General features: G+C 36.3%; 1 protein-coding gene across 3 annotated transcripts in view; it reads right to left on the minus strand.

Moving 5' to 3' along the window:
• Positions 1-3,150: 3,150 nt before the first annotated feature.
• The window catches only part of LOC134806864 (zeta-sarcoglycan-like), a 30,824-nt gene continuing 11,038 nt past the window's right edge, over positions 3,151-22,936 (minus strand). For 2 of the 3 annotated variants that reach the window (XM_063780273.1, XM_063780272.1), the window contains exons 3-7: positions 5,745-5,967; positions 5,300-5,489; positions 4,239-4,431; positions 3,879-4,002; positions 3,151-3,413 (exon numbers count right to left, since the gene is read on the minus strand). In XM_063780273.1, the coding sequence (XP_063636343.1) occupies positions 3,219-3,413; positions 3,879-4,002; positions 4,239-4,431; positions 5,300-5,489; positions 5,745-5,967 (925 nt within the window). In that variant the 3' untranslated portion in view covers positions 3,151-3,218. Of the gene's footprint in view, positions 3,414-3,878; positions 4,003-4,238; positions 4,432-5,299; positions 5,490-5,740; positions 5,968-22,936 lie in introns of all 3 variants that reach the window. The other variant, XM_063780270.1, reaches the window with a different exon arrangement.

Genomic DNA, 22,936 nt, shown 5'->3' on the forward strand with positions numbered 1-22,936 from the left:
GCTGTTCAGTTTTACACGCTCAGATGGTCGTGCTTTATCAATTATCTTATCACTTTCAAAGTATGTCAACTGTCAAGTATGTAAGTGCAAGGTTAAGTGAAGTAGAGCCAGACACCGAATGCCTACGGTTTGCATAAAAGCTCTAAATTTTATACTAAAAATAAAATTTTGTTTTCAAAAGTGGGACTGCTAATAATTTGCTACGGGTAAAAGCGATTTTGTACGTAGGTAGGCGCTAATACCTATTGGATATTTCCCTATTTTTATAAGTATGTAAGTAAACGATTTCTGTGTAATAATAGTTATTTGTTTTACAAGCCGAAAATAAAAATAGTTATTTGTTTTACAAGCCGGCAAAGTTGTAGTTTAACCGCTCGTGCTAATATTGATACCCGAGTAAGCGAAAGATTCCAAAATTAAAGCACGAGCGTAGCGAGTGGTTCGAGAAGTAGAATCTTGAGCGTTGCGAGGGTTTCAAGGCACGAGGGTTAAACATACTTTGCCACCGAGTGAAACACATAAATTTTCACCACACCAACGCAAGGAAAATACCAACTGTAATATGTACATCAAACAAAATGAAATCAAATCAAATCCAAATGAATGTTATTATGTTATTAACCTTTTCGACGCCGTGTCAAACACAAAAGCTGTCACGCTGACGCCACGTCATCGAAGTGTCAAAACTGAAATTGAACTTTATGCATATGCACGTAGGTCTATGTTGCTCTGTGGTCTGTGACCGATTAATCGGTTTTTGGCGTTTAACCTACGGTACGGATATATCGGTCATTGGCGTCCAAAAGGTTAAATATTTATCATCCAAAACTATAATTTAAAAGTCCATTCTATCAGCCAACATGAGCAAACAACTCAAAATTTCCATAATATTACTTTGCCTCACATGTGGATAAAATGCAACTTTCTTATCAGTTTTTGAAGTGCAAAGTAAGCCTTTCCGAGCTGGTGTGGTGAAAATAATTTTACCATAAACATTACTTTGGAAATATTCTCACTTATTGGATGCTTAATAATGCAAGGCCAAGGTACAGGAAAAAGAAGAAATAATAAAATAAAGAGATACTTACATGAATGCATAGTCATATAATTATAATTGTCTATAAAGTTTAGGTATTTACAACAATGTCAACAAATTGTTTACGACTATCGATACATTGTTTAACAAGAAAATAGCTATAAATTGGGTTCTTTTAAAATTGACCGTTGACGTCTACAGCAACGGCACGTTTTGCCGTCAAGACAAAACAGAGGACCTATATAATATATTTATATATATATATATATATATATATATATATATGAGATAGACGTCCACGGTGGTGTATGAAAAGGGCCGTTTAATATAAATAACATAATGTACTATTAGAATCTAGGGGCTCTATACATACATTACTTAATAGATATAGACGTATATATTTTTTATTTACGTATTACAAATATCATTTGCTAACATTTACACCCGTACATATATGTATACCATACACATAGGTACATTTATAATATAAATTTTATATAGTTACATTTTCAAAATCAAAAGCCACCACGAATTTAAACAATATTATTAGAGTTAGTAGTCATAATTTCATAGAAGTTTGACGTTTAAAATAACACTTGCACTGCGTGTATGTACTATCAAAACTCTACCCTATTATCGTACATCCACGTTCGTAGTAAACTTAATTGTAAATCCTGTAATTATATCGATTTTTTCGTAAAGAAATTCCACTTATACTTTAAGAGGACAGTGGACGACCGATTCTCTTCGACATTGAGGAAAAATAAAATACGTAATTAGTTTTTTCGATTATTATTTTCTGTAAGATTTCGGAGCGAAGAACAAATTGTGAACATCCTACATTGTGAACAAATTGAATTTGCGATCAAACAAATTTTGAAACTCCTAAATATTATAAGTATAAATCGTAAAAGTCAAGCGTGGAATTGTGTAAGAGAATCTATAATATAAATATCCAAAGAAGATAATGGGGACTACGTTTGTATGGAAAAGCGATTGTCCACTTTTCTCTTATATAGAGTGTAGTCAGGGTTATCTTTAAATTGTATTTTTTTATTGAATGAGTTTGAAAACTGAGTAATTAAAAGTAGGTATTTAAATAATACTTATTAGCTCAATTTCAAATCTGATGCCACTTAGGACAATTAGGTATTAATTATTTCATTGCGTTAAAAGGAGATGTAAATCTTAGATTTTATTAAATTAACGAGAAATGTTTAATAGTATTTGATTTCAGTAATGTAAAACAATAGGTATATTAAACCCGGTTAAGTACTTTCATAATTTAAGTACCAACATTAAAATGCGTTCAAAGGCACTAATCGATATAAATATATTACTTGATACGTTTTATTTTATGTCGTTGCCATCTTATAGCGAAATTAATCATTTACGCTATAGCTTTATTATCTTATACAATTTAGAAAATTACGTATACAATGACATTCTAGGAGTACATTTATATATGCTAGGTAATTAGCATATAATAAATATCAAATAACTACAATCGCCTTAATACTGTTTTCACAATTTTATCATAGCATTTCAAAACCCGCCACAATATGAAATATACTTTCCACATTAATATTTTTTACATCAATTCAAACTGTTAAAAATAACAATCTATTTGTTTTCACATAGACAGTCAGTTATTTTACTACGCACAAAATACTCAATCACACTACCTATAGGCCAGAGCACACGGGCTGCGTATGCGTAGACTCGCACGTGTGCGTGTGCTGAAATGTTGGAGCCACTCACGCACACGTCACGCAAGCCGTGTACCGTCTCTCATAAGGATCTGTATATTACAACCTGTGATTACAACGCACGCACGTCTATAGTACACACGCATCCGGTGTGCACAAGCCTTAAATATTGAAATATATTTTGCGATAATGGAAGCTACACAAAATATAATTACTTAGACATAAAACTTTTCCTGGCTAAAATGAGTGCTTGACAAAATGAAACATCGACAAATCTGTTATCGTTAAGCAAAGCATAAACCTTACCATGTTGTCACGCCCTAGTAGTAGGGTCCATGACTGTACTTTTTTAATTTAAGAACATCTGTAATACCGTTGGTTTGCAACAAAAATTGATTATGATTAAATAACTTTTGAATACACACCTGGCAGCTTCCAAAATCGTTTTATCAGATAAACCTACAATATTATCATCATCGGCATATGAGACTTTCTTCCCTAGCCGCGCAGGCGCCGTGAGGCGGCGCGAGGAACAGCTTGCCGTTGGCGCACGCGCACAGCTGGTAGATGTTCTGGTGGTGGGGGTCATGCGAGTGTGGCGATGAAGGCGGTAACGGTAAGGCCGATTTCAGCTTGGGCATGTATATACTTGGTGCGTCTAAACGTATCTGTAATAAGATATGTAGTATTTGATTAATGATGAATCAAGATTACAATGATAAACTTGTGTGCAGGAGGGTCAGATTTATCTGCAACTCATTGTATTCATTTACGTAGTACTTATTACTGTATTACCTTGGTATATTTTATTGAAAAAAAAAAAGAATCAGAACCTACGCCAACCGTGACAGGCTTGTTCTGAAACACTTACGGATTTCCTCCTGGGGCTATTTAATGCACATATGACTCTACTTGATGCATTGGGGATTTTAAACTTTACTTGCTTTCGCATCAGACACTAAACTACAATACAGATAATATACAAGATGCTCGTATTCTAAACTACTCTTAAAGCACCCGCCATAGATTTGCGACAGAAAGTGGAGAACGCGCCGGCGCGAAACTTCAGCGCTATGCTTCTCCAGTGAGCGTGTCGGGGATTATAAACTGTACCTAGGTAATGGAAAACTTACAGCGCCCGCAACAGACTTGAGGTGGAAGGTGGTGAGGCAGCTGGCACTGATATCGCCGGCACGAGACTCCAGTTCGATACCCTGTGGCGCGTGCACTTCCAGTGAGCGCGTCGGGGATTCTAATCTGTAAAAAATCATTCATAGAATAATTATTTTGGAAATCCAAAGTGTGCCATGGTACAGCATGGTAGACCATTTGCTTTTGTATTTCAAAATTTCGATGTAGGATTCTCAATTGCTTCTTTTATGTATGTTCCTCATATTCTGAAACTATAGGAGAGCAAACAATATGAATTGACAACCAATTATCAATAATTGGTCACGTCTGAATTTTACTTTAGGTTTTACAAATGTACCCACGTTAGTCTTTTGGATGGTGGCGCGCGCACCAACGGGGTTTGCGCGGAGGTGTGCAGCGTGGCGCCGGCGGGGCTGGTGATGGTGAGCGTGTCCGCGCCCACGGTCACCGAATCCTGTCCCGCGCCGAACAATAACGCGCCCCGCGCGTCGCGCACCTCCAGCCGGGGTGCGTTTACTTCTAAACGATCGTGACCTGAATTACAATGAGAAATAAATTAACTCTTCGGTGTTTAGTGACATCATATGATATCGGCATAAGCTCTTGTATCATCGAAGATGTAGTCCGTAGACAATCATACGAAATCGGGTGCAAGTTCGGCATATATGGTGTCGCATCTCAAAAAAAATTCTTTTGGTAAGTGGTTGCCTGAGCTAAACCCGAAACATTCGGAATGCTGCCAACTATCAGGGTGCCTACACATAACATAAAATAGCTCATCGGGTAGGCACAATATTTTTTGGCTTTGAATAGATCCAAACACATATATAATAACCAAATACATGTATCAAGGCTTTTCGTAAAATTTACGCCTATTATCGTTAATTGTCGTCATATTTATTAGACTTATATGTTTGTTCAGGACCTTAGGACAAACTTCGATCAATTTGTATAGACGTATATATACCTACCTGCCTATTCTATACAATTGCTCTCTCACTGCACTTCCATGAATTTGTACCGAATAATCTGGCCCATTCGGCAAAGCTTTGAATTCCTTTGGTTCAACAGCTACATTAATTCATATTCTATCTAAAGAAGGCCATACTTTTAAACAATTGTGTGATTGTTTGCTCTCCTACGTCACACAGACACAAACAACACAGCTTCATTGTGTGACAACAACAACTATAGGTACTGACACATCTTACAATATTCTGAGTAGGTACTAAAATTAAAATTAGTTTTTTTTCCTGTCCCCGCATCCAGACACAGATTCACGTGAGAAAAAAACGAACTTTAAAGATAGTGTAACCACCATCTTACCACCGGTTTGTTATCGAGACTAATTATAATTATTTATGAAAAAGAACATATCAACCTGACATAGATATTTACTTACTTAAAAATAACCGACTCTGCAACAATCCTTCCGTGTCTCTCGTAGAAACAGTAAAGTTCCTAGATGATTCGATGGCAATGGGCTGGCCTCTCCTCGACTTGATGCTCGAAGCGAATAGCGAGTCCAGAACTAAAGCCTGTCCCAGTAACTGTAGGCCTCCAGGCACTATCCTTAGCTGGCCCATCCCTTCCTAAAATAAAAACAAACCATAAAACAATCGGTTATTAACCCAACTCTTTCAAATTAGCATTTTTTTAAACCTTTCTAAGTGATAAATCTTACCCTTTTTAATGTGATTACGTATATGCATGTCTTTACTAATGACTTGTTCACCAATAAGTTCAAATCGGACAAAGAAACCTCGTAAAAGTGGGTGGTATGTAATAGGTAAGTAGTGGTAATAAAATAAGAATAAGAAAATTGTACATATTCTAAAATAACTCACCGAATTAAAATCCAACACTTTTAAAACCCAAAGCGTCAGTGCGAGGTTGATAATCATCATAAGCATGAGCGCCATGACGAGAATATAAAGGCATTTCTTCCGCCATCCGTAGATGCCCACTTTTAACTGGCTGTTGTAGCTGTTTCTGATCGAATCGACCTTTGTTTCTCGTCCATTGTTGTTCAGGATTGGCTCCGGCGTGGTCTTGTCAGCATACGGGATTCTGAAAGAAAATTATTTTTTCAAACAAAGAATTCAACCAAACGCAACTCCGGATGATCTGTTTTAGATAACAGTTGCGGTCTTTAAATTCATAGCTTATGCTGCTTTCAATCTATATAGGCGTAAATGTGTCATTTATGCTTCCGATGTAGCCCACAAGATGGCAGAACCTACTATGCTCAAGGAAACGGTAGAAATCGGTAGACGAGAACGGTAGTTGGTAGCACTTGCATTGGCAATGTACATGTGCACATATTTTTCCGATTCAGGCCACAAGATGGCAGACCCTCCAACGCGCACGGTCCCTATACATAAATGCGTAGGTATGCCCTGACTGCCCAAGTAACACAACAAGCTTTTAAAATCGTTTAAGGTCTATATAAACTTTTATACGAGTTCGCCCAGCATCTAGATGCAATACATTGCCATTCCAAAACTATTATGATGCTTAACACTGAATAACGGTTGAATAATGGCATAATATTACTTAAATAATGACTGACTGACTCATCAACGCAAAGTCAAAATTACAAAAGCTATAGAAGGTTGAAATTTGCAAATTTTTATACAAGAAATAAGAAGCGATTTTAAAAAATTCAACCCCTAAGGAGTTTTAAAAGGCGTTGATTTTATTATGTTGGTCAAGTTTTATTTAGGAGCTTAGCACTTCGTAAAAAGGTATTTTGTTATAAATACAAGAATACAGATCTCAGCGAAAGTTTGTATTGGAATCCAATTAATTTTTGAGTGTTTTTTTATTAACACAGTAAACATTTGTTTTTCAATCAAACCACGTTTGCGTCAGTTATGATTTTATCCATAACAGTGACAAAGTAATGAAATGCAAGTTTTGAGGTATTAAGTGATGATTTTGAGTGATAAATATATTTAATATTTAATAACACAGCACAGCACAGTTAATCTATGGAATTGTATGGAATGATCGCTCGCCTGCAGTATTTCCGAACCGATACGACCTTCAAGAAAAGAGCCTATACCCATCCATCCCAAAGGCCGGCAACGACGCACTTGCAACCTCTCTGGTGTTACAGGTGTCCATGGGCGGCGGTAATCGCTTACCATCAGGCGATTCGTTTGCTCGTTTGTCTCCTATTATAATTTAGTCGCGTTGGTGTGGTGAAAAATTGAAACCCTCACAACGCTCGAGATTCCACTTTTAAAGAAAGAAAGACAGAAAGAAAGACATTTATTCCATAAAACACACATACACAGGACAATAAGATAAGATGAAAGAAATAAGATAATTAGAACAGCAAAACAAAGAAATTATGTACACATTAAAAAAAAAACAGAGAAAAGAATACACACTTGGGTCCAGCAATGTGTGCCGTAGGGAAAAGGCCCTGTCTCAGCATATTGTTGCAATTTGCAAACGAGGCAAATTCCAACGCTGTTATTCTGCCAAGGCCTTAGGGAGTGACATTAAATATTAGTAAAATATAAATATATATATATAAAAAAAAAAAACATAATAATAAAGTACGGTAAGTGAAAAATAAATTAATAGTTATTTTGAGTTTAAAAGCAGCAAAAAAGAAAAAAATAAAAAATATGGCGTAAAGAAAAAACGAAAGCGTCATAAAAAAAAAAAAAAAAATTAAAATTTTTATGATTTATTTACCGATATTTTGATAAGAAATAAAAAAAATAAAATAAAAATAAAAATACAAATAACTAATGTGCAGCGGGTCCAGATTCAATTTGAGTGTTAATAAGTATTTCACGCAGTTTCCGTTTGAAACCGAATTTGGAACCACAGTTTCTAATAGGAGGTGGCAAGTCATTCCAGCACTTGGTAGCTTGGAACCGGAAGCTGCCACGGAATGCAGCACATTTATATTTCGGGGCAAAGAGCGGCTTCAGATTGGCTGTATTACGTTCGGTCCGCCTTTGTTGTCGCCAACGTAATTTCTCCGAAAGATAGGTGGGCTTGCCGCATTTAATTACACCAAACAGAAGAGAAGCTAAGTGAAGGTGTCGCCTATGTTCCATCTTAAGCAGCCTTGCACTCGATAGGTAAGGTGAAACCGATGTTCGAGGAGGTATGTTGAAACAATAACGGGCACAGGCATTTTGAACCCTTTGGATCAGCTTTTGAGTTTTCTTGTACAAACACGGGCCGATAACTGTGTCACAGTAATTAAATTTGGACAGTACCAGAGCTTCACAAAGTTTTATTCTCAGGTCTACAGAAATAAATTGACGCATCCCGTAAAGCACTTTCAGCCTATAGAAACAGTTGCGGACCGTGTCCATAACATGCTCCTCGAAACTAAGGTGACAATCCATTAAAATACCAAGGTTACGAGCTTTATATACTCGCTCAATTGGAATACCAGCAATTTGAAATTATCGTCACACTGCATAAAACTAGAAATTTGTTTTTTACTTCCAAGGACGAGGAATTTGGATTTAGCTGGGTTCAAGGCTAGGGAATTTTTCACAGACCATTCAGCAATCCTCGAGAGGTCTTCATTCATACGATGGATTGCGTTCCCGACGTCGTGTTTATGAAAAGGGACCATCAACTGCAAATCATCAGCGTATAAATGAAATTTACTGTTTTTGATGTTTTTAACAATGTCCGCCGAGTACAATATGAACAACAATGGGCCAAGAATGGATCCTTGGGGCACGCCTCTTCTAACAGGGTGGGCGTCGGAATGCACGACCAACCCATTGGACTTCCTAATCTCTACAAGTTGCTGGCGATTGGAAAGATAACTATTAAAGAACTTTAAAGCCGAATTATCAAAACCGGAATAGGCTAGCTTTGACAGCAAGAGTGTAATATTAATGGAGTCAAAAGCACGAGAAAAATCAAGCAGCGTCAAAATCGTCCCACAGCCTTCGTCTTGAGACGCAAGGATATTATTCACGACATCCAGAAGAGCCGTGCTTTTAGAACCATACATTTTGGAATATTTCGTTTGCTCGGGTATCAATATTAGCACGAGAGGTTAAACAAGAACTCTGCTCCCTTGTAAAACAAATAACTAACTATTATGAGAATAAAATCTAGATCGAATTCATATCCTATTAATTAAAATTAGGATACGCCTGTAAAATACCCCTATTACGCCTAGAAAATGAACTACGTATTCGTGAAATAAAAACCATCGATAATTACATCTGTTTTACATTTCCAATTGCTTGCACACACTAGCGACGCGCTCGGCGGCGGTCGTGGTGACCCGCCCGTATTTTCGACATTAAAATAGCCTGTTTTTACTCCAGTACAAATAAAATTGCATTTTTATATTCATGAATTTTATACTACCTTTCCGATAAAACGGTTTATAGCCTTTAACGTTATTGTTAAGCTCTCATATTGCTTAACCCTAGTTATTTATTGAATGTTCAGGGATTATTAGGTCACTAGACCTTGTAGTTTTAAAGCTTATTGTTATTCATTAAATTCCTTCAAGCTCGTCTACGTTCTGATTTGAGTGGATTACCTACGCAAAACTAAATCTTACTTCTGTTGAGCTTCTGGTCGAAATAAATACAGTCTAGGTACATCTATACATAATTTTATACAACAGACATTAAATACTCAGCATCTTTGTGATTGTCAAACTTTACAACGAAAACTCCATTGCAACGAACTTGCATGTAAGTCTCAATATTCTCGTCAGAATACATGTTTCAACGAGACGTGTACAAAAGCGTCCTATCTAGTATTCGTGAAACTGGCCAGCACCAGCGACGGACGAGGGTAATAAATTTACAAGGATTCTGTACGACACGAGCACTGCTCTATGAAAAATACTAGGTTGCATCTCGACCGCGGAGCATAAGCAGTACCTATTCCTACATTTTATACGACTGGCTGACCCAACGGTGGTGTAAATCCACCTTTCGCTAGGCGGGTACATCAATTTGGGTTTCGCTACCTGTGTCACCCACCGCAGTAAACTAGAATATATTTACGCTCTTATATTAATTTTTGCATGTAGAATAAAAGAAGAAATAGGTTGTCCACTGCACCCCTCGAATAATTGGCACTTTTAACCTTATTTTATAGAACCAGTGGTGACTTTCGTACAAAAATAGGTGTCAATTACTGAATCTTTTTACATTGGGTGGGAAAGTAACTAAAAATTAACTAAATAAATAAATATTTAGGGAGTCTTACGCAGATCGACCCAGCCCCAAACTTAGCAAAGCTTGTATGTAATAGGTAAGTACTATATATGCAGCGATGATAAACATACTTAACGCCACTTGCACCAACCCACTAACCCGGGGTTAAGCGGTTGAACCGTTCTGGTAACCATGGTAACTCCAGGTTTAACCGGTTAACCCCAGGTTAGTTAATGGTGCAAGTGGCCCTTATATAGACACATATTTACGAGTACTTAGATACACAGATAGGTAACATCCATAACTCAGGAACAAATATGATGAACACACAAATAAGTAAATGGCCTTACTGGGATTACTTAGAACCCGAGACCTCTTGCTTCGTAGGCAGGGTCACTATCGACTAGGCCAGGAGGTCGCTAGGAGGCAGTAAAATACTAGTGTATTTTTATCTTGAAAAAAAAAAGTAGAAACAAAAATAAGAGGTAAAAATTAATGTAGGTATACCCAATAAAAATGATCCACTAGTACCTAGTAATGTTGCTTGCTATATTGCACGTGCAATCTAGCATGAGTTATCATGACTCCTGTATAAAATAAACCCAATATAAATGTTTGATATTTATACATATTTTCAAATATTTAAGAGAAACGCTGGTGGCGGGTTGAAACCCCAGCTTGTACCAATGAGTTTTTCGATTTACCAGTCGCTTTTCGGTGAAGGAAAACATCGCGGGGAAACCGGACTAATCCCAATAAGGGGTCTAGTTTACCCTCTGGATTCGAAGGTCATATGTGGCAGTCGCTTTCGTAAAAACTAGTGTCACGCCAATTCTCGGGTTTATTTGCCAAGCGAACCCCAGGCTCTTATGAGCCGTGGCAAAATGCCGGGATAACGCGAGGAAGATGATTTGTATTTTCTATAACCGTCACGACTATCCTTGCTGTTTTATAGAGTCAGTTCGGAGTTATTCCAGCTCAGCCGTTTGTTTAAATGCAAACATTACAAGAACAGTCGCGGCGTGGATCGCGTAGGATTTGGCTAATGCTGATACAATAAAGAGGGGCTCCAATCCGATTCAGAGTACTTATATGTAGGTACATACAAGTAGGTACATTTTTCCTGTTTCAGTTAAGGATGTTGAGTGTTTATTGTTCTTTATAAACTTTCAATAGGTACATTTATTTAACAGAAATCTTATACAAATAAATCGCCGTTTCGTGTCTCTAGTAAACATAAAATCTTCTTATTTATACGATAACAATACACTGTAAAAAAAACAAGACGCACATCACCGTGCCATACAGGTGAAAAATAAACCATTAGAACATTAAATTGAAATAAAATCTGTAGGAGAGCGTTCGGTGCCTTTATCTCCCCGTCCAGCCTCTCGACACGTTTAGGGGGTTTATGTGACATTACAAACCAATTACATCAATAATGCTAGGTCTCGCCGTTCTTCCTCCTCGGGGAAAGCTTTAGACAGGTTGCGAGTCGCAACTCGAACGTGGTGCCGCCATTTACTGTTTAAAATGTACGTAACATATCGCATTAAGTAAACGTTACGTAACTATCAGGAATGCGAGAGCATAACATTAAATACATAATAGAGATAAAAGGTAGAAATGGGGTGGAATCTAATAAATTGTCGGTGCGGAAGCGCAAACGATGTACGTGGAGACGGGCACGTACCTACCGGCGGCGGCGCGTCGCTCGCGCCCGCCGTGCCCGCGCGTCGGCTGCCAGCGCGCGCCGCAAATGAGCCTTATTAATCATCCCCATCATCGTGCCCTGACTTCTGAGCTTCCTCTGTTCCCAGGTTCTCATTAATAAGGCAGTGTTTTCCTCGTTTGACATGGAGGTATTTTGAAATCAAATCTTGCTCCTAGGATCTCGATTCCTTGTTAGGTTAGGTTAGCCATGATTGATTGATATATCATGATTATAACACACATTTTATCTAATCCAGTTGCAATTACGAATACATAGTTATTCTTATAACATACGTGAGAAAATTATTATACAGTTTTGTACGCTTTTTGCGAATTTTCTGCCTTTTGTAGAAAATCCTAGGTCGAATAGTTTAACTGTGTGTGTGCTAATTGAGCGTTTCACCACGCGCCGGCTGCCGGAATACGCTTGCCGCACATTCGTTAGCAATATTCCACTAACGAACCAAATTAATGGCTATTAAGTTGAATAACGTAGCACTTTGCGTTTGGAATACCATACGCACTAGCATCATACATAATTAAGCTCAGCTTTAAGGTGAAACCCCATTAGAGTTTAAAAAAAGATACAATCATAATTATTGATATGCTAACATATTATTTAAACTGGCAAAAAAAAAATTTAAAAAATCATTTTCCTCAGACAATTAATACTCATCGACAGGCTATTTATTAGTTGCCTTCATCGAGACAACTCTAACAACCACAAACACAATTAGTTTGCGTTGTTTTATCACAGAGTTCCCATAGCCACCTCCTGTCCCCATCATCAGATCAGCTCCATGTCATCATTATATTGTATTGTCATCCGATTTACATATGTATGTAAAATTACAGCTCAAATAGAAATTGAAAAGTGGGTCAAAAGATTTGGCATACATACTACCTAATAGGGCGAGTAAAATAAAAGCTTGTAAAAAACGAACTTTTGGAACAAAACATTAACCTATTCTAAAAAAACTCCAGATTACCTTGTTAAATTTTTGGAAGAAATAAAAGTAGCTCCGAATTTCTAATCACTGCATAGATAACAACCCTCTTGACAGCAATGGGATATTTATTGTTCAAAATCAAACCGATAATGATTTGAAATTAACGTTATTATTGTAACTAAACAAAGATTGTCACGAAATATTTTCAATTCATCGATGTAAAAGTGAAACGAACGCAGACGGTGGAAACAAGAAAATCCAGAGTATTCCAAGTGTCAACCTGAAATAAGCTGCATAAGCTCATGCGATGGGAGAGCCATAAATTAAGTTTTCAATTTGCCAATGACGTATCGCAAAGATGGTGGGGGAAAGAGGGCTGTGTAAATTCGAAATCTATTTTGTAGCGGGTCGGCTCCGTCCATAATATTTGGTTAGTTAATGTTTGGGTCCCAAGTTCGGGCTGGTTGCATGTAGTAAATGCAACGCAGCGCTCCATTATGTGGCCCATAAATCAAGTGCATTGAAATCGCCTTCCTCCTTCGTGTCGGTGAGCCATCGCCGAGCGGCGGATATTTGAACCAATGCACTGCCGAACCGACTACAGGCCCGACTACACTGACGCTTCTCGTGTATTTGTTATTATGGGCCCATTTGATACTGCGCCGTTATTTAGGTAATTGTCCCACTGAATGACATTATAATGATGAAAATCACACATTTACTACACTTACAAAATACATACGTACTGGTACCTAAACAATATGTTGCTACAGTACAATGCCACTGTTCAGTGGATACAAAACTTTAATTTAGAAAATTTGACGGTTGTTAATAAACATGCAATTTGTGATAGGTGCCTAATTTGTAGTTCCACTACTGTAGCATAGTAACTACATACACCTAGGACATATATTTTTTCAGATATATTTTTTAATAATTTCTCAAAAACTGCGCGATTTCGATGAAATTTACAATATAGAGTCGTATGAAAACGACAATTTGATTAAGCTAGAGTTCATTTTGAAACTAATTCGTTTGCCTAAATAATCCGACCTTCACCACTGAAGAGCTTCGTCACTTTTTCATTAGTATATGCCATCCATTTCAGTCATACCTTCTTAGGAAAAGTGCTGCGAAGAGACTTCCTTTTGCTTGTTACATTCATATTAATTATCTACAAACATTTTCTTTTAAGTATGTCTATATGGTGACGGACGCGTAACTAACCTTTACGGTACTTATGCGCATCCCTACACTAAGTATGACCCGTCATGTTGTTGGCTACGGCTCCAGGGGCTCAAAGCTATTGATTAGGCACTATAATAAGTACTCACCTACGTGAAAATATATCAAATAAATTATGCATCTAACTTAGAACTAGGGCAGATACCAATCATGTCGAAAATTTCATAACAAACACACATTTATAAAGCTAATTATTATTTGAACACCTCAATATACTATTTTCACCACAAATAATGTGATACGATCAATAAAAGCACAATATTTAATGAATTAGCAAATCATTAAATTACTCGATCAACTAACAAATTGGTCATAAGATATGAACCTTTTACGACTGATTCATCGTAGATGCGTCGTATATAAGCAAGTTTTACAACGTGACGTTGTATAAATGTCATTTATACAGCACTTTAGTTTAAATGCAAATTGTGCTTAAATCACAGTTGTACAAACGTTTGTATAACATAGTAATAAAGCAATTTAGTCATTGTCGTATAAAAGTTTTAACCATGACCTTTTCCAGGATTTACAACTTCAATATGACATCTTACAGCACTTTGGTCATAGAAAAGCTTTATGAGTTACTACTGTACAACTAGTCATAACATCAGCTTTTTACAGCTGTTAAATTGCAAAAATGCCATACAACAGTCATAAATATGACCGTCTTATAGCTACTGGGTGATGATCATCAGGGTAATGGCGGCCGTATTGTGTCGGCTTACGAGTTATAAGTCGTAAGCTAGTGCTTTTAATTATATATGAGTCATACAACTACTCAAAGATAAATATTCAATTAATTTATTAAATTAAATAGGTATAATAAATAAACAATATTTAAAGGGGGCATTAAAAATGTCTTACAAAACCTAGTAACATTCGTCGAAAATATTATGTTTGCATGCGTATCTGATTTGTTATATTCGTATCTAGTAGATGTCGAGTTACTAGTACTTAAAATGGTAAAAAGTATAATACTAATACTTATTACTGTTTTTCACAAATTGTTTGACCTGTTATGATACTTATGATTGAAACTGCTTCGCTGTTGCATTTCACCGACTCATATGTCGTACAAACGTCTGCGTTATGATCACTCTACAAGCAATTGCACTTACAAAGCGAGAACTTACGATACTTTTCCGACTAAAAAGTCGTTTAATATATTTTTTATGACAGCTGTAGGACTAAATGTGCTTGCTTATGACGATTGAATGACCACTCTACGACTATTTAGCCATAAAAACTGCGCCAAAATCGCGTCATATAAACGTTTGTATGCCTTAAATTGCATACCTATAAGTTTTAAGAAAAACGTTTGTAAAACATGTTTATGACTTATTTTTGCTAGTTGGTCATAACAATTGTAGGTAACCCACAGTTTTATTTTTGTGCGGTATATTGATTAGATAATACATATGTGTATATTACGTATCATATTTCATTTACTTATCATTTTTAACATGCTTAGGAACCTAAATACATTAACATACATACATACGAGTACATACATATTCCTATCTCTATCAGATAAGGGATGCTGCAGGTAGCGTGCGCGTTGGGAATGATATGGAATGTGTATAACACTGTTAATCAGAGATAACTACTCATTTTCTTCTTTCCAATACGTTAATTAGTGTGTAAGATACTGTATTACGTTAGGAATAGGTACAATGCTGGCGAAAAGTGTAATAATACTTAATATAGTGTCTTAATACTTATATTAATATCTAATATTAGTGTGCATTTCGTGATGCACACTTATTGATTTCTTTTTTTTCTTGCTGTTGTCGTCTGTTCATGTTCGTACATTTTTTGTGATCGTCATGAATAAAAATCTTTTATCTTATCTTATCTTATATGCGTTACATGGCATTTGAGCATTTGAGCATGTGAGAGATCCATTTACACGAATAGAGCACTACGTGGAATCCTGTGGTGTGGGTGGGTGTGTGGCGCGCAGTAGGCTCGCGGTGTCATGTTCGGATTAATACCTTGCCCGAGAGACATGATCGCCCAGCTCAGCAAAACGTCAAAGGGAAATTGAAAATTAATTTATGGTTCCAAAATTTCATATAAAGCCACTAGTGATAGAGATTATAAATTTCTCTCGCGCATTGAGAACACATTGTTTCCCGGACAACAAAGTGAATATTAAAGTTTCTATTCTAAAATTGTTACTTGAGTTTATTTAACGTAACATTGTGCACTATGTATTACTTTTGAATATAAGTATAAGTAGATCTTTATTTTACGCGAATTGAATAAAAAAAAATCCTCTCTCTTCAATCGGTCCCTCATTGCTGAGGAACGTAATAAAAAAATCCTAATAAAGACATAAAATGGAAAGTTTAACAGTTGAAACTCGTAACAAGAACATGTGTAAATGTATCACAAGTGTGGCTGTAACGCACTCGTGGGAAGGCTCCAGAAAGAGTCGTAAATAGTCTCGACGCCGCTCACTTATAAATTAGGATCATAAAGCAGTTGCCGAACTTTGTTGGCGGCACGACGGCCATAAAACAACGCTTACGTCTCCGAGGGGACCCGCGACGCTGTCTCGCCTGCGATCTTTCAATTACGAAAAATCCAACCAAATGCATACTGCGAGCAATTAATCTGTTCACATCGAGTTCCAAGTTGTTCAAGTCGGCCCATTTGCTTGCTCGTTTCGAGCCAGCTGCAGCTATTTGGACAGATAAGAGTCGTGGAGTGCTTTTGCGTGTTTAGATAAAAACTTACGCTACACTTGCAATTTGAGAGGACCCTTATTATTTATTTCTAAGTTAGCCGATTTTCACTTCCACTCTCTCTCGCACACATTGCAATGCCGCGAGTGAAGAATTGCATTTGTAAAGTATGACAGCAATTTTAAATGACCGAATTACAAATACGTAATGCCGCGAGGTTCCGGATGCGCGGCACGCGTGAAAACAGGAGTGTGAATATGAATCAAAATTTCAACAATTGCTGATGTCCGTTTTAATTGCGTCCATTGCTGTTCATTACATTAGTAGCACGAATCATACAAAATAAAATGTAACAGAAAATAAGCTAAGCACATAACTATCTTGACGAATATCCAAAGGAACTCGAATTTTGTGATAATTATTACTAAAATATGGCCGACAGTAAGTTGACATTAAACACGAGATCTAATATCATGAATAAATAAATAATAAATATTATATGTAATTATTACACAAATCGACTAACCCCCACAGTAAGTTCAATAAGACTTGTGTGATGAATAAATATTTAACGTGTTGAAAATTTCAACAAACAAAAATTTGCCAAAAGGTGATGCTTTTTTCAAATTTCTCCTAGCACGAGGAGTTAAAACAACGACTTTGGCCCCTTGTAACATAACATAAGTCTCCTTTTTAATCCGACGATTTTCATGGACGGGTAACTATGAAACCCTATATTGAGCAATTTTATTGAGCATGGTCCAACATGCTCTTGGTCGGATTCATTGTCAATTTTGAATTTGAACATGTGTCTATTCTTTAGGTACCAAGCAAATCGGTACGTGTCAAATGGAAAAAAAAATCTTTTATAGATTCCGCAAAATTCAACTCACAATTTCTTTTAAAACTGCCATAGTTTTTATGGCAGATGTGCCAAGTTAGCTTGTCATTCAGAGATCGCGAAATGGCTTGGAAGTAACGCGCAAAGGCGTGTTCCCGCAAACACTTTGCTCGCAGCAGTTGGAGTTCAAAGAAGTTGTCCCGGCTTGTCCCACTCATAAATTCTACAACGACAAGTTACTCACTTTACTTCGCCTCAAATTTAGAGGACAATATTTGTGTTGAAGTATTCACATTCTAACCAAATGTACTGCACTTTTTGTAGACAATTCTGTTTTTAGAGGTAGGTAAGGCTAAGGGTTAAAAAATTACCTGAATAAAAGTTAAAAAACATGCTCGGTTCACGAAACAGGGTTTTTTAAAAGCACAATGATATTGACAAGAGACATCAGTCAAATACGGAGCAAACATATTTCAATTGTATTGACCCTCGAAAGCACCTCGAAAGAGTGGTGTTAAAGGAAATAGGAATTATATTTCTTCGCACGCGTAGCTTGCGCCGGGACGCGCGTAAATAATTCAGCCGAGCAGCTCCATCGGAATAACAACATCTGGTCTGTGATTGCTTACGATCAAAATCTTCTCTTTTCAACTTTTTGCCTATTTTTATACGCTTCTATTCAGTAGGTACAAACATAAGTATCGAGTCCCAAAAGTGCGTAGAGTACGATTATTATCACTTTCTTTTACAGTCTGTTAAAAACATATATGTACGTGAAAATGTATTTGACAATCGTACTCTACTCACGAGTCGCACGAAACGCCTACTTAGGGGCTATTCATAAATTACGTCATTTCAAATTTGGGGGGGGGGGGTCCTAACATCGGATGATGGTAGCATGACGTAGGAGGAAACGGGGTCATTCGAAGCATGATATTTAGATCTTGTAATTTTTATCATTCCGATATGTATTTTTAGTGTCCAATATACTCTGGTAAATTACTAATTTTCAATCTATTTAACTACTATTTGTTATAAAATTCAACATGTTATCACCCCTATTGTATTTAATACTTAATTTCATTGTATTTTGTAATAGGCTACACGCACGAAAAACATCTTGGTCGTTTCTCAAAAAGTTGGCACCGCCAGGTTAAAATTTATGTTTATCAAAAATTTTGTATTTTCGCATTTTTTTTATTGGGATCGTAAAAGGCAACTTAAACTATTAGAAAATGTGGAAGGGAAGCAATTCCTTCAATTAGTTTAGAAGATATAGGCGTTTGAAATTCAGGTGAATGATATCAAGGACAGGTGAAAGATATTTTGTCTCCAGGTTATCGATAGTAGAAGCAGGTTATCGAGAAATAAGTACAAATTCCAATTAAAATATTGACAGGTTATCGCCATTAACCTGTGTCCGTTGCCGTTAACCTAGTGACTTGGGAGGGCAGTATTGGGTACTGCAAATTATAAAAAGTAAAAATAATAATGTTTTTCTACTTCAAAACTTATAAATCACACTTTCAAATAATTTGAAAACTACTACTTACATAAAAATAAAAAAAAATATAACTTGATTTTTTTGGATTTCATACAACTTTGTAAAATTTCAAAGTGTTTGAGCACCCCCTTGTAGTTGAGATAAGATTACAAAACTTGGCGTATTTTGTCAACATAACAAGTGTAACAAAATGAGGGGGTGCCGCTTCTTCTAGCTAGAGTTTGAATTTTTCCCATACAAACGTGAAGCACCCTAATGTATGCCTTTAAGATTTGAGGAGTTCCCTCGATTCTTCATGGATCACATCATCAGAACTGGGTTTTGACAAAAAACGGGACCAATCTGTATGCATAAACATATTCCAGTTTTATCGTGAATATACAAAATATATTAGCTTGATGAACTCCATACTTAGGAATATAAAACTAAACTATTGATTACGTTACATATCTTAATAGTAATGCGATAGGTTACACAATCAGCAAGATATCGACGCCAGGATAAAGAGTACTTACCTATTACAAACTCCAATTTCCGATACTTTGTCGTTTGTGTCTTATTTGCGAAGCACAATAACCACGTCTTCGTCCTACCAGGTGATAGCTGATGAGTGACGGCTTCGGCTCGTGCGGAGTGAGACGGGATATGTGCGGTGGGGGTTATACAATCGTCGTCAACGTGACGCGCCAGGTGAATGTTAGGAATTGCCTTGGACAAACTTTGAAGCCGAATAACTTAAAATATAAGTATAATATTGTTATGCGATAGTAATACTTTAAAAGTTAAGGACATATGTTAATAAAATGCGGTAATGACGTTAAATTAAGTTAATAATTTGTGTAGTTTTCATAGCTCGGAACATCAGTACCTCGCATTGGGACACGGCAGGTTAACGGATAAACGTAGTTACAATATTTTTTTTTTGTAATAAATTTTTATTAAATCTTTTTCAAAGTATTAGGCCTCTGTGTAAAAAGTCTCTCTAAATATGTGTTAAAATTTTATACATACAAATTATACATAATGAAAAAAAAGTTCTAACATAAACCTATTTACAGGTGGCGGTGCCAACTTTTTGAGAAATGACCTTTTATGAAGTTTGTCCAATACTTTCAACAACACGAAATTAACAGAAAAATGTGAAATCCGATATTTTTTGTAATTTTTTTATAAAATTGTAACATATTTTTTATTGCACTGCATTCCTTAAAATCCCTAATTTAACCTACGTATGCCGGGTGTGGCCTGTAACACGAGCAAATAATTAAAACATAGATTGTAGGTACTCCTCAAACGATGACACTTTTGTTCAACAACTTTTAAAAATCATGAAATATTTAGATACCCTATTTTTCATACAATTAAAAATATTATCTTCAATGGACGCCATCGCCACGCCATATCATTGTGATTGACGTTGCTTGTCACGCCTTAAACATAACAAAATTCGCAATACATTGCGTCTTAGAATAAACTTTAAAGTGTATATGATTTTTAATCAAACCACAAGTTATTTTTAAAAGTTGCTGAACAAATGTTGGTCAGTATGAGGAGTACAGCCTACAGTAATTTTTTTGCTCGTATTACAGGCCACAGACTGTGTATCTACTCTTTCACTCTACACCTACTCTCTCATACTAAGATCGGAATAATTAAAATGAGCTATCAAACGTTATTGGTGCAGTCAACGTCAAAGATTATATTTACATTTTTGGCCTTATTACTCGTACAAAGGAGTAAGATACACAAATGTAAACATATCTTCTACGTCGACTGTACACAATTACACATACTGGTAGTCTTTTTGTACTTCAGCAACCTCTGGTTTGTTAATGCAACCGTGTGTAGTACAAAAGAAAAAGCACAATAGTCGGTTGGCGCGCGCGGCATGCGGTTCACAAACAAGGCAAAGCCGGCAATACGTGACGTGCAATGCGATGCGACGCAAATCAAAAGTAAAAAAAAACGGCTGCTATTTAACTGATCACCAGATTTAGTAAAATTTAATACCAAAAAAATATATTTTACCACCCTAAAATAATGAATGATCACCAAAATTATAACACCATTTTAATGTGAAATGATTACCAATTTTATTACACTATACTATCCTTTTAAAGGAAATGACACCAAACTAATCATTATTAACCCAAAAATACTAAATGATTACCAAATTTCAAACCCCATTTTAATGTGAAATGATAACCAAATTTTTACATCTTGCTATCCTATTAAAGAAAATGACACCAAAATAATCATTGTAAACCCAAAAATAGTAAATGACCACCAAAACTTGAACTCCATTTTAATGTAAAATTATAACCAAATGTTTAAATCTTGATATCATATTAAAGCAAATGACTCCAAAATAATCATTGTAAACCCAAAAATTGTAAATGACCACCAAAATTGTAACCACATTTTAATTAAAAATGTGCAAATATTTAATATAATTACCGTTATCCTATTAAATTAATTAATCCACTTCGTCACCTTTTTCTAGTAGCATTTTATTTCTGTAACAGTCGCAGTTCTAACCTAACCTAACCCACTTTTCTAGTAGCATTTCGTTTCTGTAAGGGTCGCAGTTCAAACCTAACCTAACCTAACTCACTTTTCTAGTAGCATTTCTTTTCTGCAAGGGTCGCAGTTCAAACCTAACTTAACCCACTTTTCTAGTAGCATTTCTTTTCTGCAAGGTTCGCAGTTCAAACCTAACCTAACCCACTATTCTAGTAGCATTTCGTTTCTGTATGGGTCGCAGTTCAAACCTAACCTAACCCACTTCTCTAGTAGCATTTTTTTTCTGTAAGGGTCGCAGTTCAAACCTAACCTAACCCACTTTTCTAGTAGCATTTCTTTTTTGTAAGGGTTGCAGTTCAAACCTAACCTAACCCACTTTTCTAGTAGCATTTCTTTTTTGTAAGGGTTGCAGTTCAAACCTAACCTAACCCACTTTTCTAGTAGCATTTCTTTTCTGCAAGGGTCGCAGTTCAAACCTAACCTAACCCACTTTTCTAGTAGCATTTCTTTTCTGTAAGGGTCGCAGTTCAAACCTAACCTAACCTACTTTTCTAGTAGCATTTCTTTTCTGTAAGGGTCGCAGTTCAAACCTAACCTAACCCACTTTTCTTTTCTGTAAGGGTCGCAGTTCAAACCTAACCTAAACCATTTTTCTAGTAGCATTTGGTTTCTGTAAGGGTCGCAGTTCAAATCTAACCTAACCCAATTTTCTGATAGCATTTCGTTTCTGTATGGGTCGCAGTTCAAACCTAACCTAACCCACTTTTCTAGTAGCATTTCGTATATGTATGGGTAGCAGTTGAAACTTAACCTAGCCCACTTTTTAGTAGCATTTCGGTTCTGTGAGGATCGCAGTTCTAACCTAACCTAACCCACTTTTATAGTAGCATTTCGTTTCTGTAAAGGTCGCAGTTCAAACCTAACCTAACCTACTTTTCTAGTACCATTTCGTTTCTGTAAGGGTCGCAGTGCTAACCTAACCCACTTAACTGATAGCAGTTTGACTTACTTTTCTAGTAGCATAACGAAATGCTACTAGAAAAGTAGATTAGGTAAGGTAGGTATGCGGTGCGGGGTACGGGGGGTTGAGCGGGAGGGGCTAGTAATTTTGGCATCAGTTTACTTTATTAGGTGAAAATATCGCATTAATTTGGTCTTCAAGATTTGGTGATCATTAATGATTTTTGGTGATCATTCAATATATTTGGTATTTGAATACAATTTGAAGTGCAGTCGTAATTAAAATGGTGGTACTTTTGTATTTTTAGGCCTTATTTTTTTGGTGTTCAGTAATTTTTTTTGGTAAGCATGATTTTTTTATTTAGGGTACCAAAGTATTTTTTGGTGGTCATTATATTTGTAGCCAAAAAAAACTAACCTCAATTAATATCGAGATA

The sequence above is a fragment of the Cydia splendana genome, chromosome 3 (assembly GCF_910591565.1).
Source record: "Cydia splendana chromosome 3, ilCydSple1.2, whole genome shotgun sequence".
NCBI lineage: Eukaryota > Metazoa > Arthropoda > Insecta > Lepidoptera > Tortricidae > Cydia > Cydia splendana.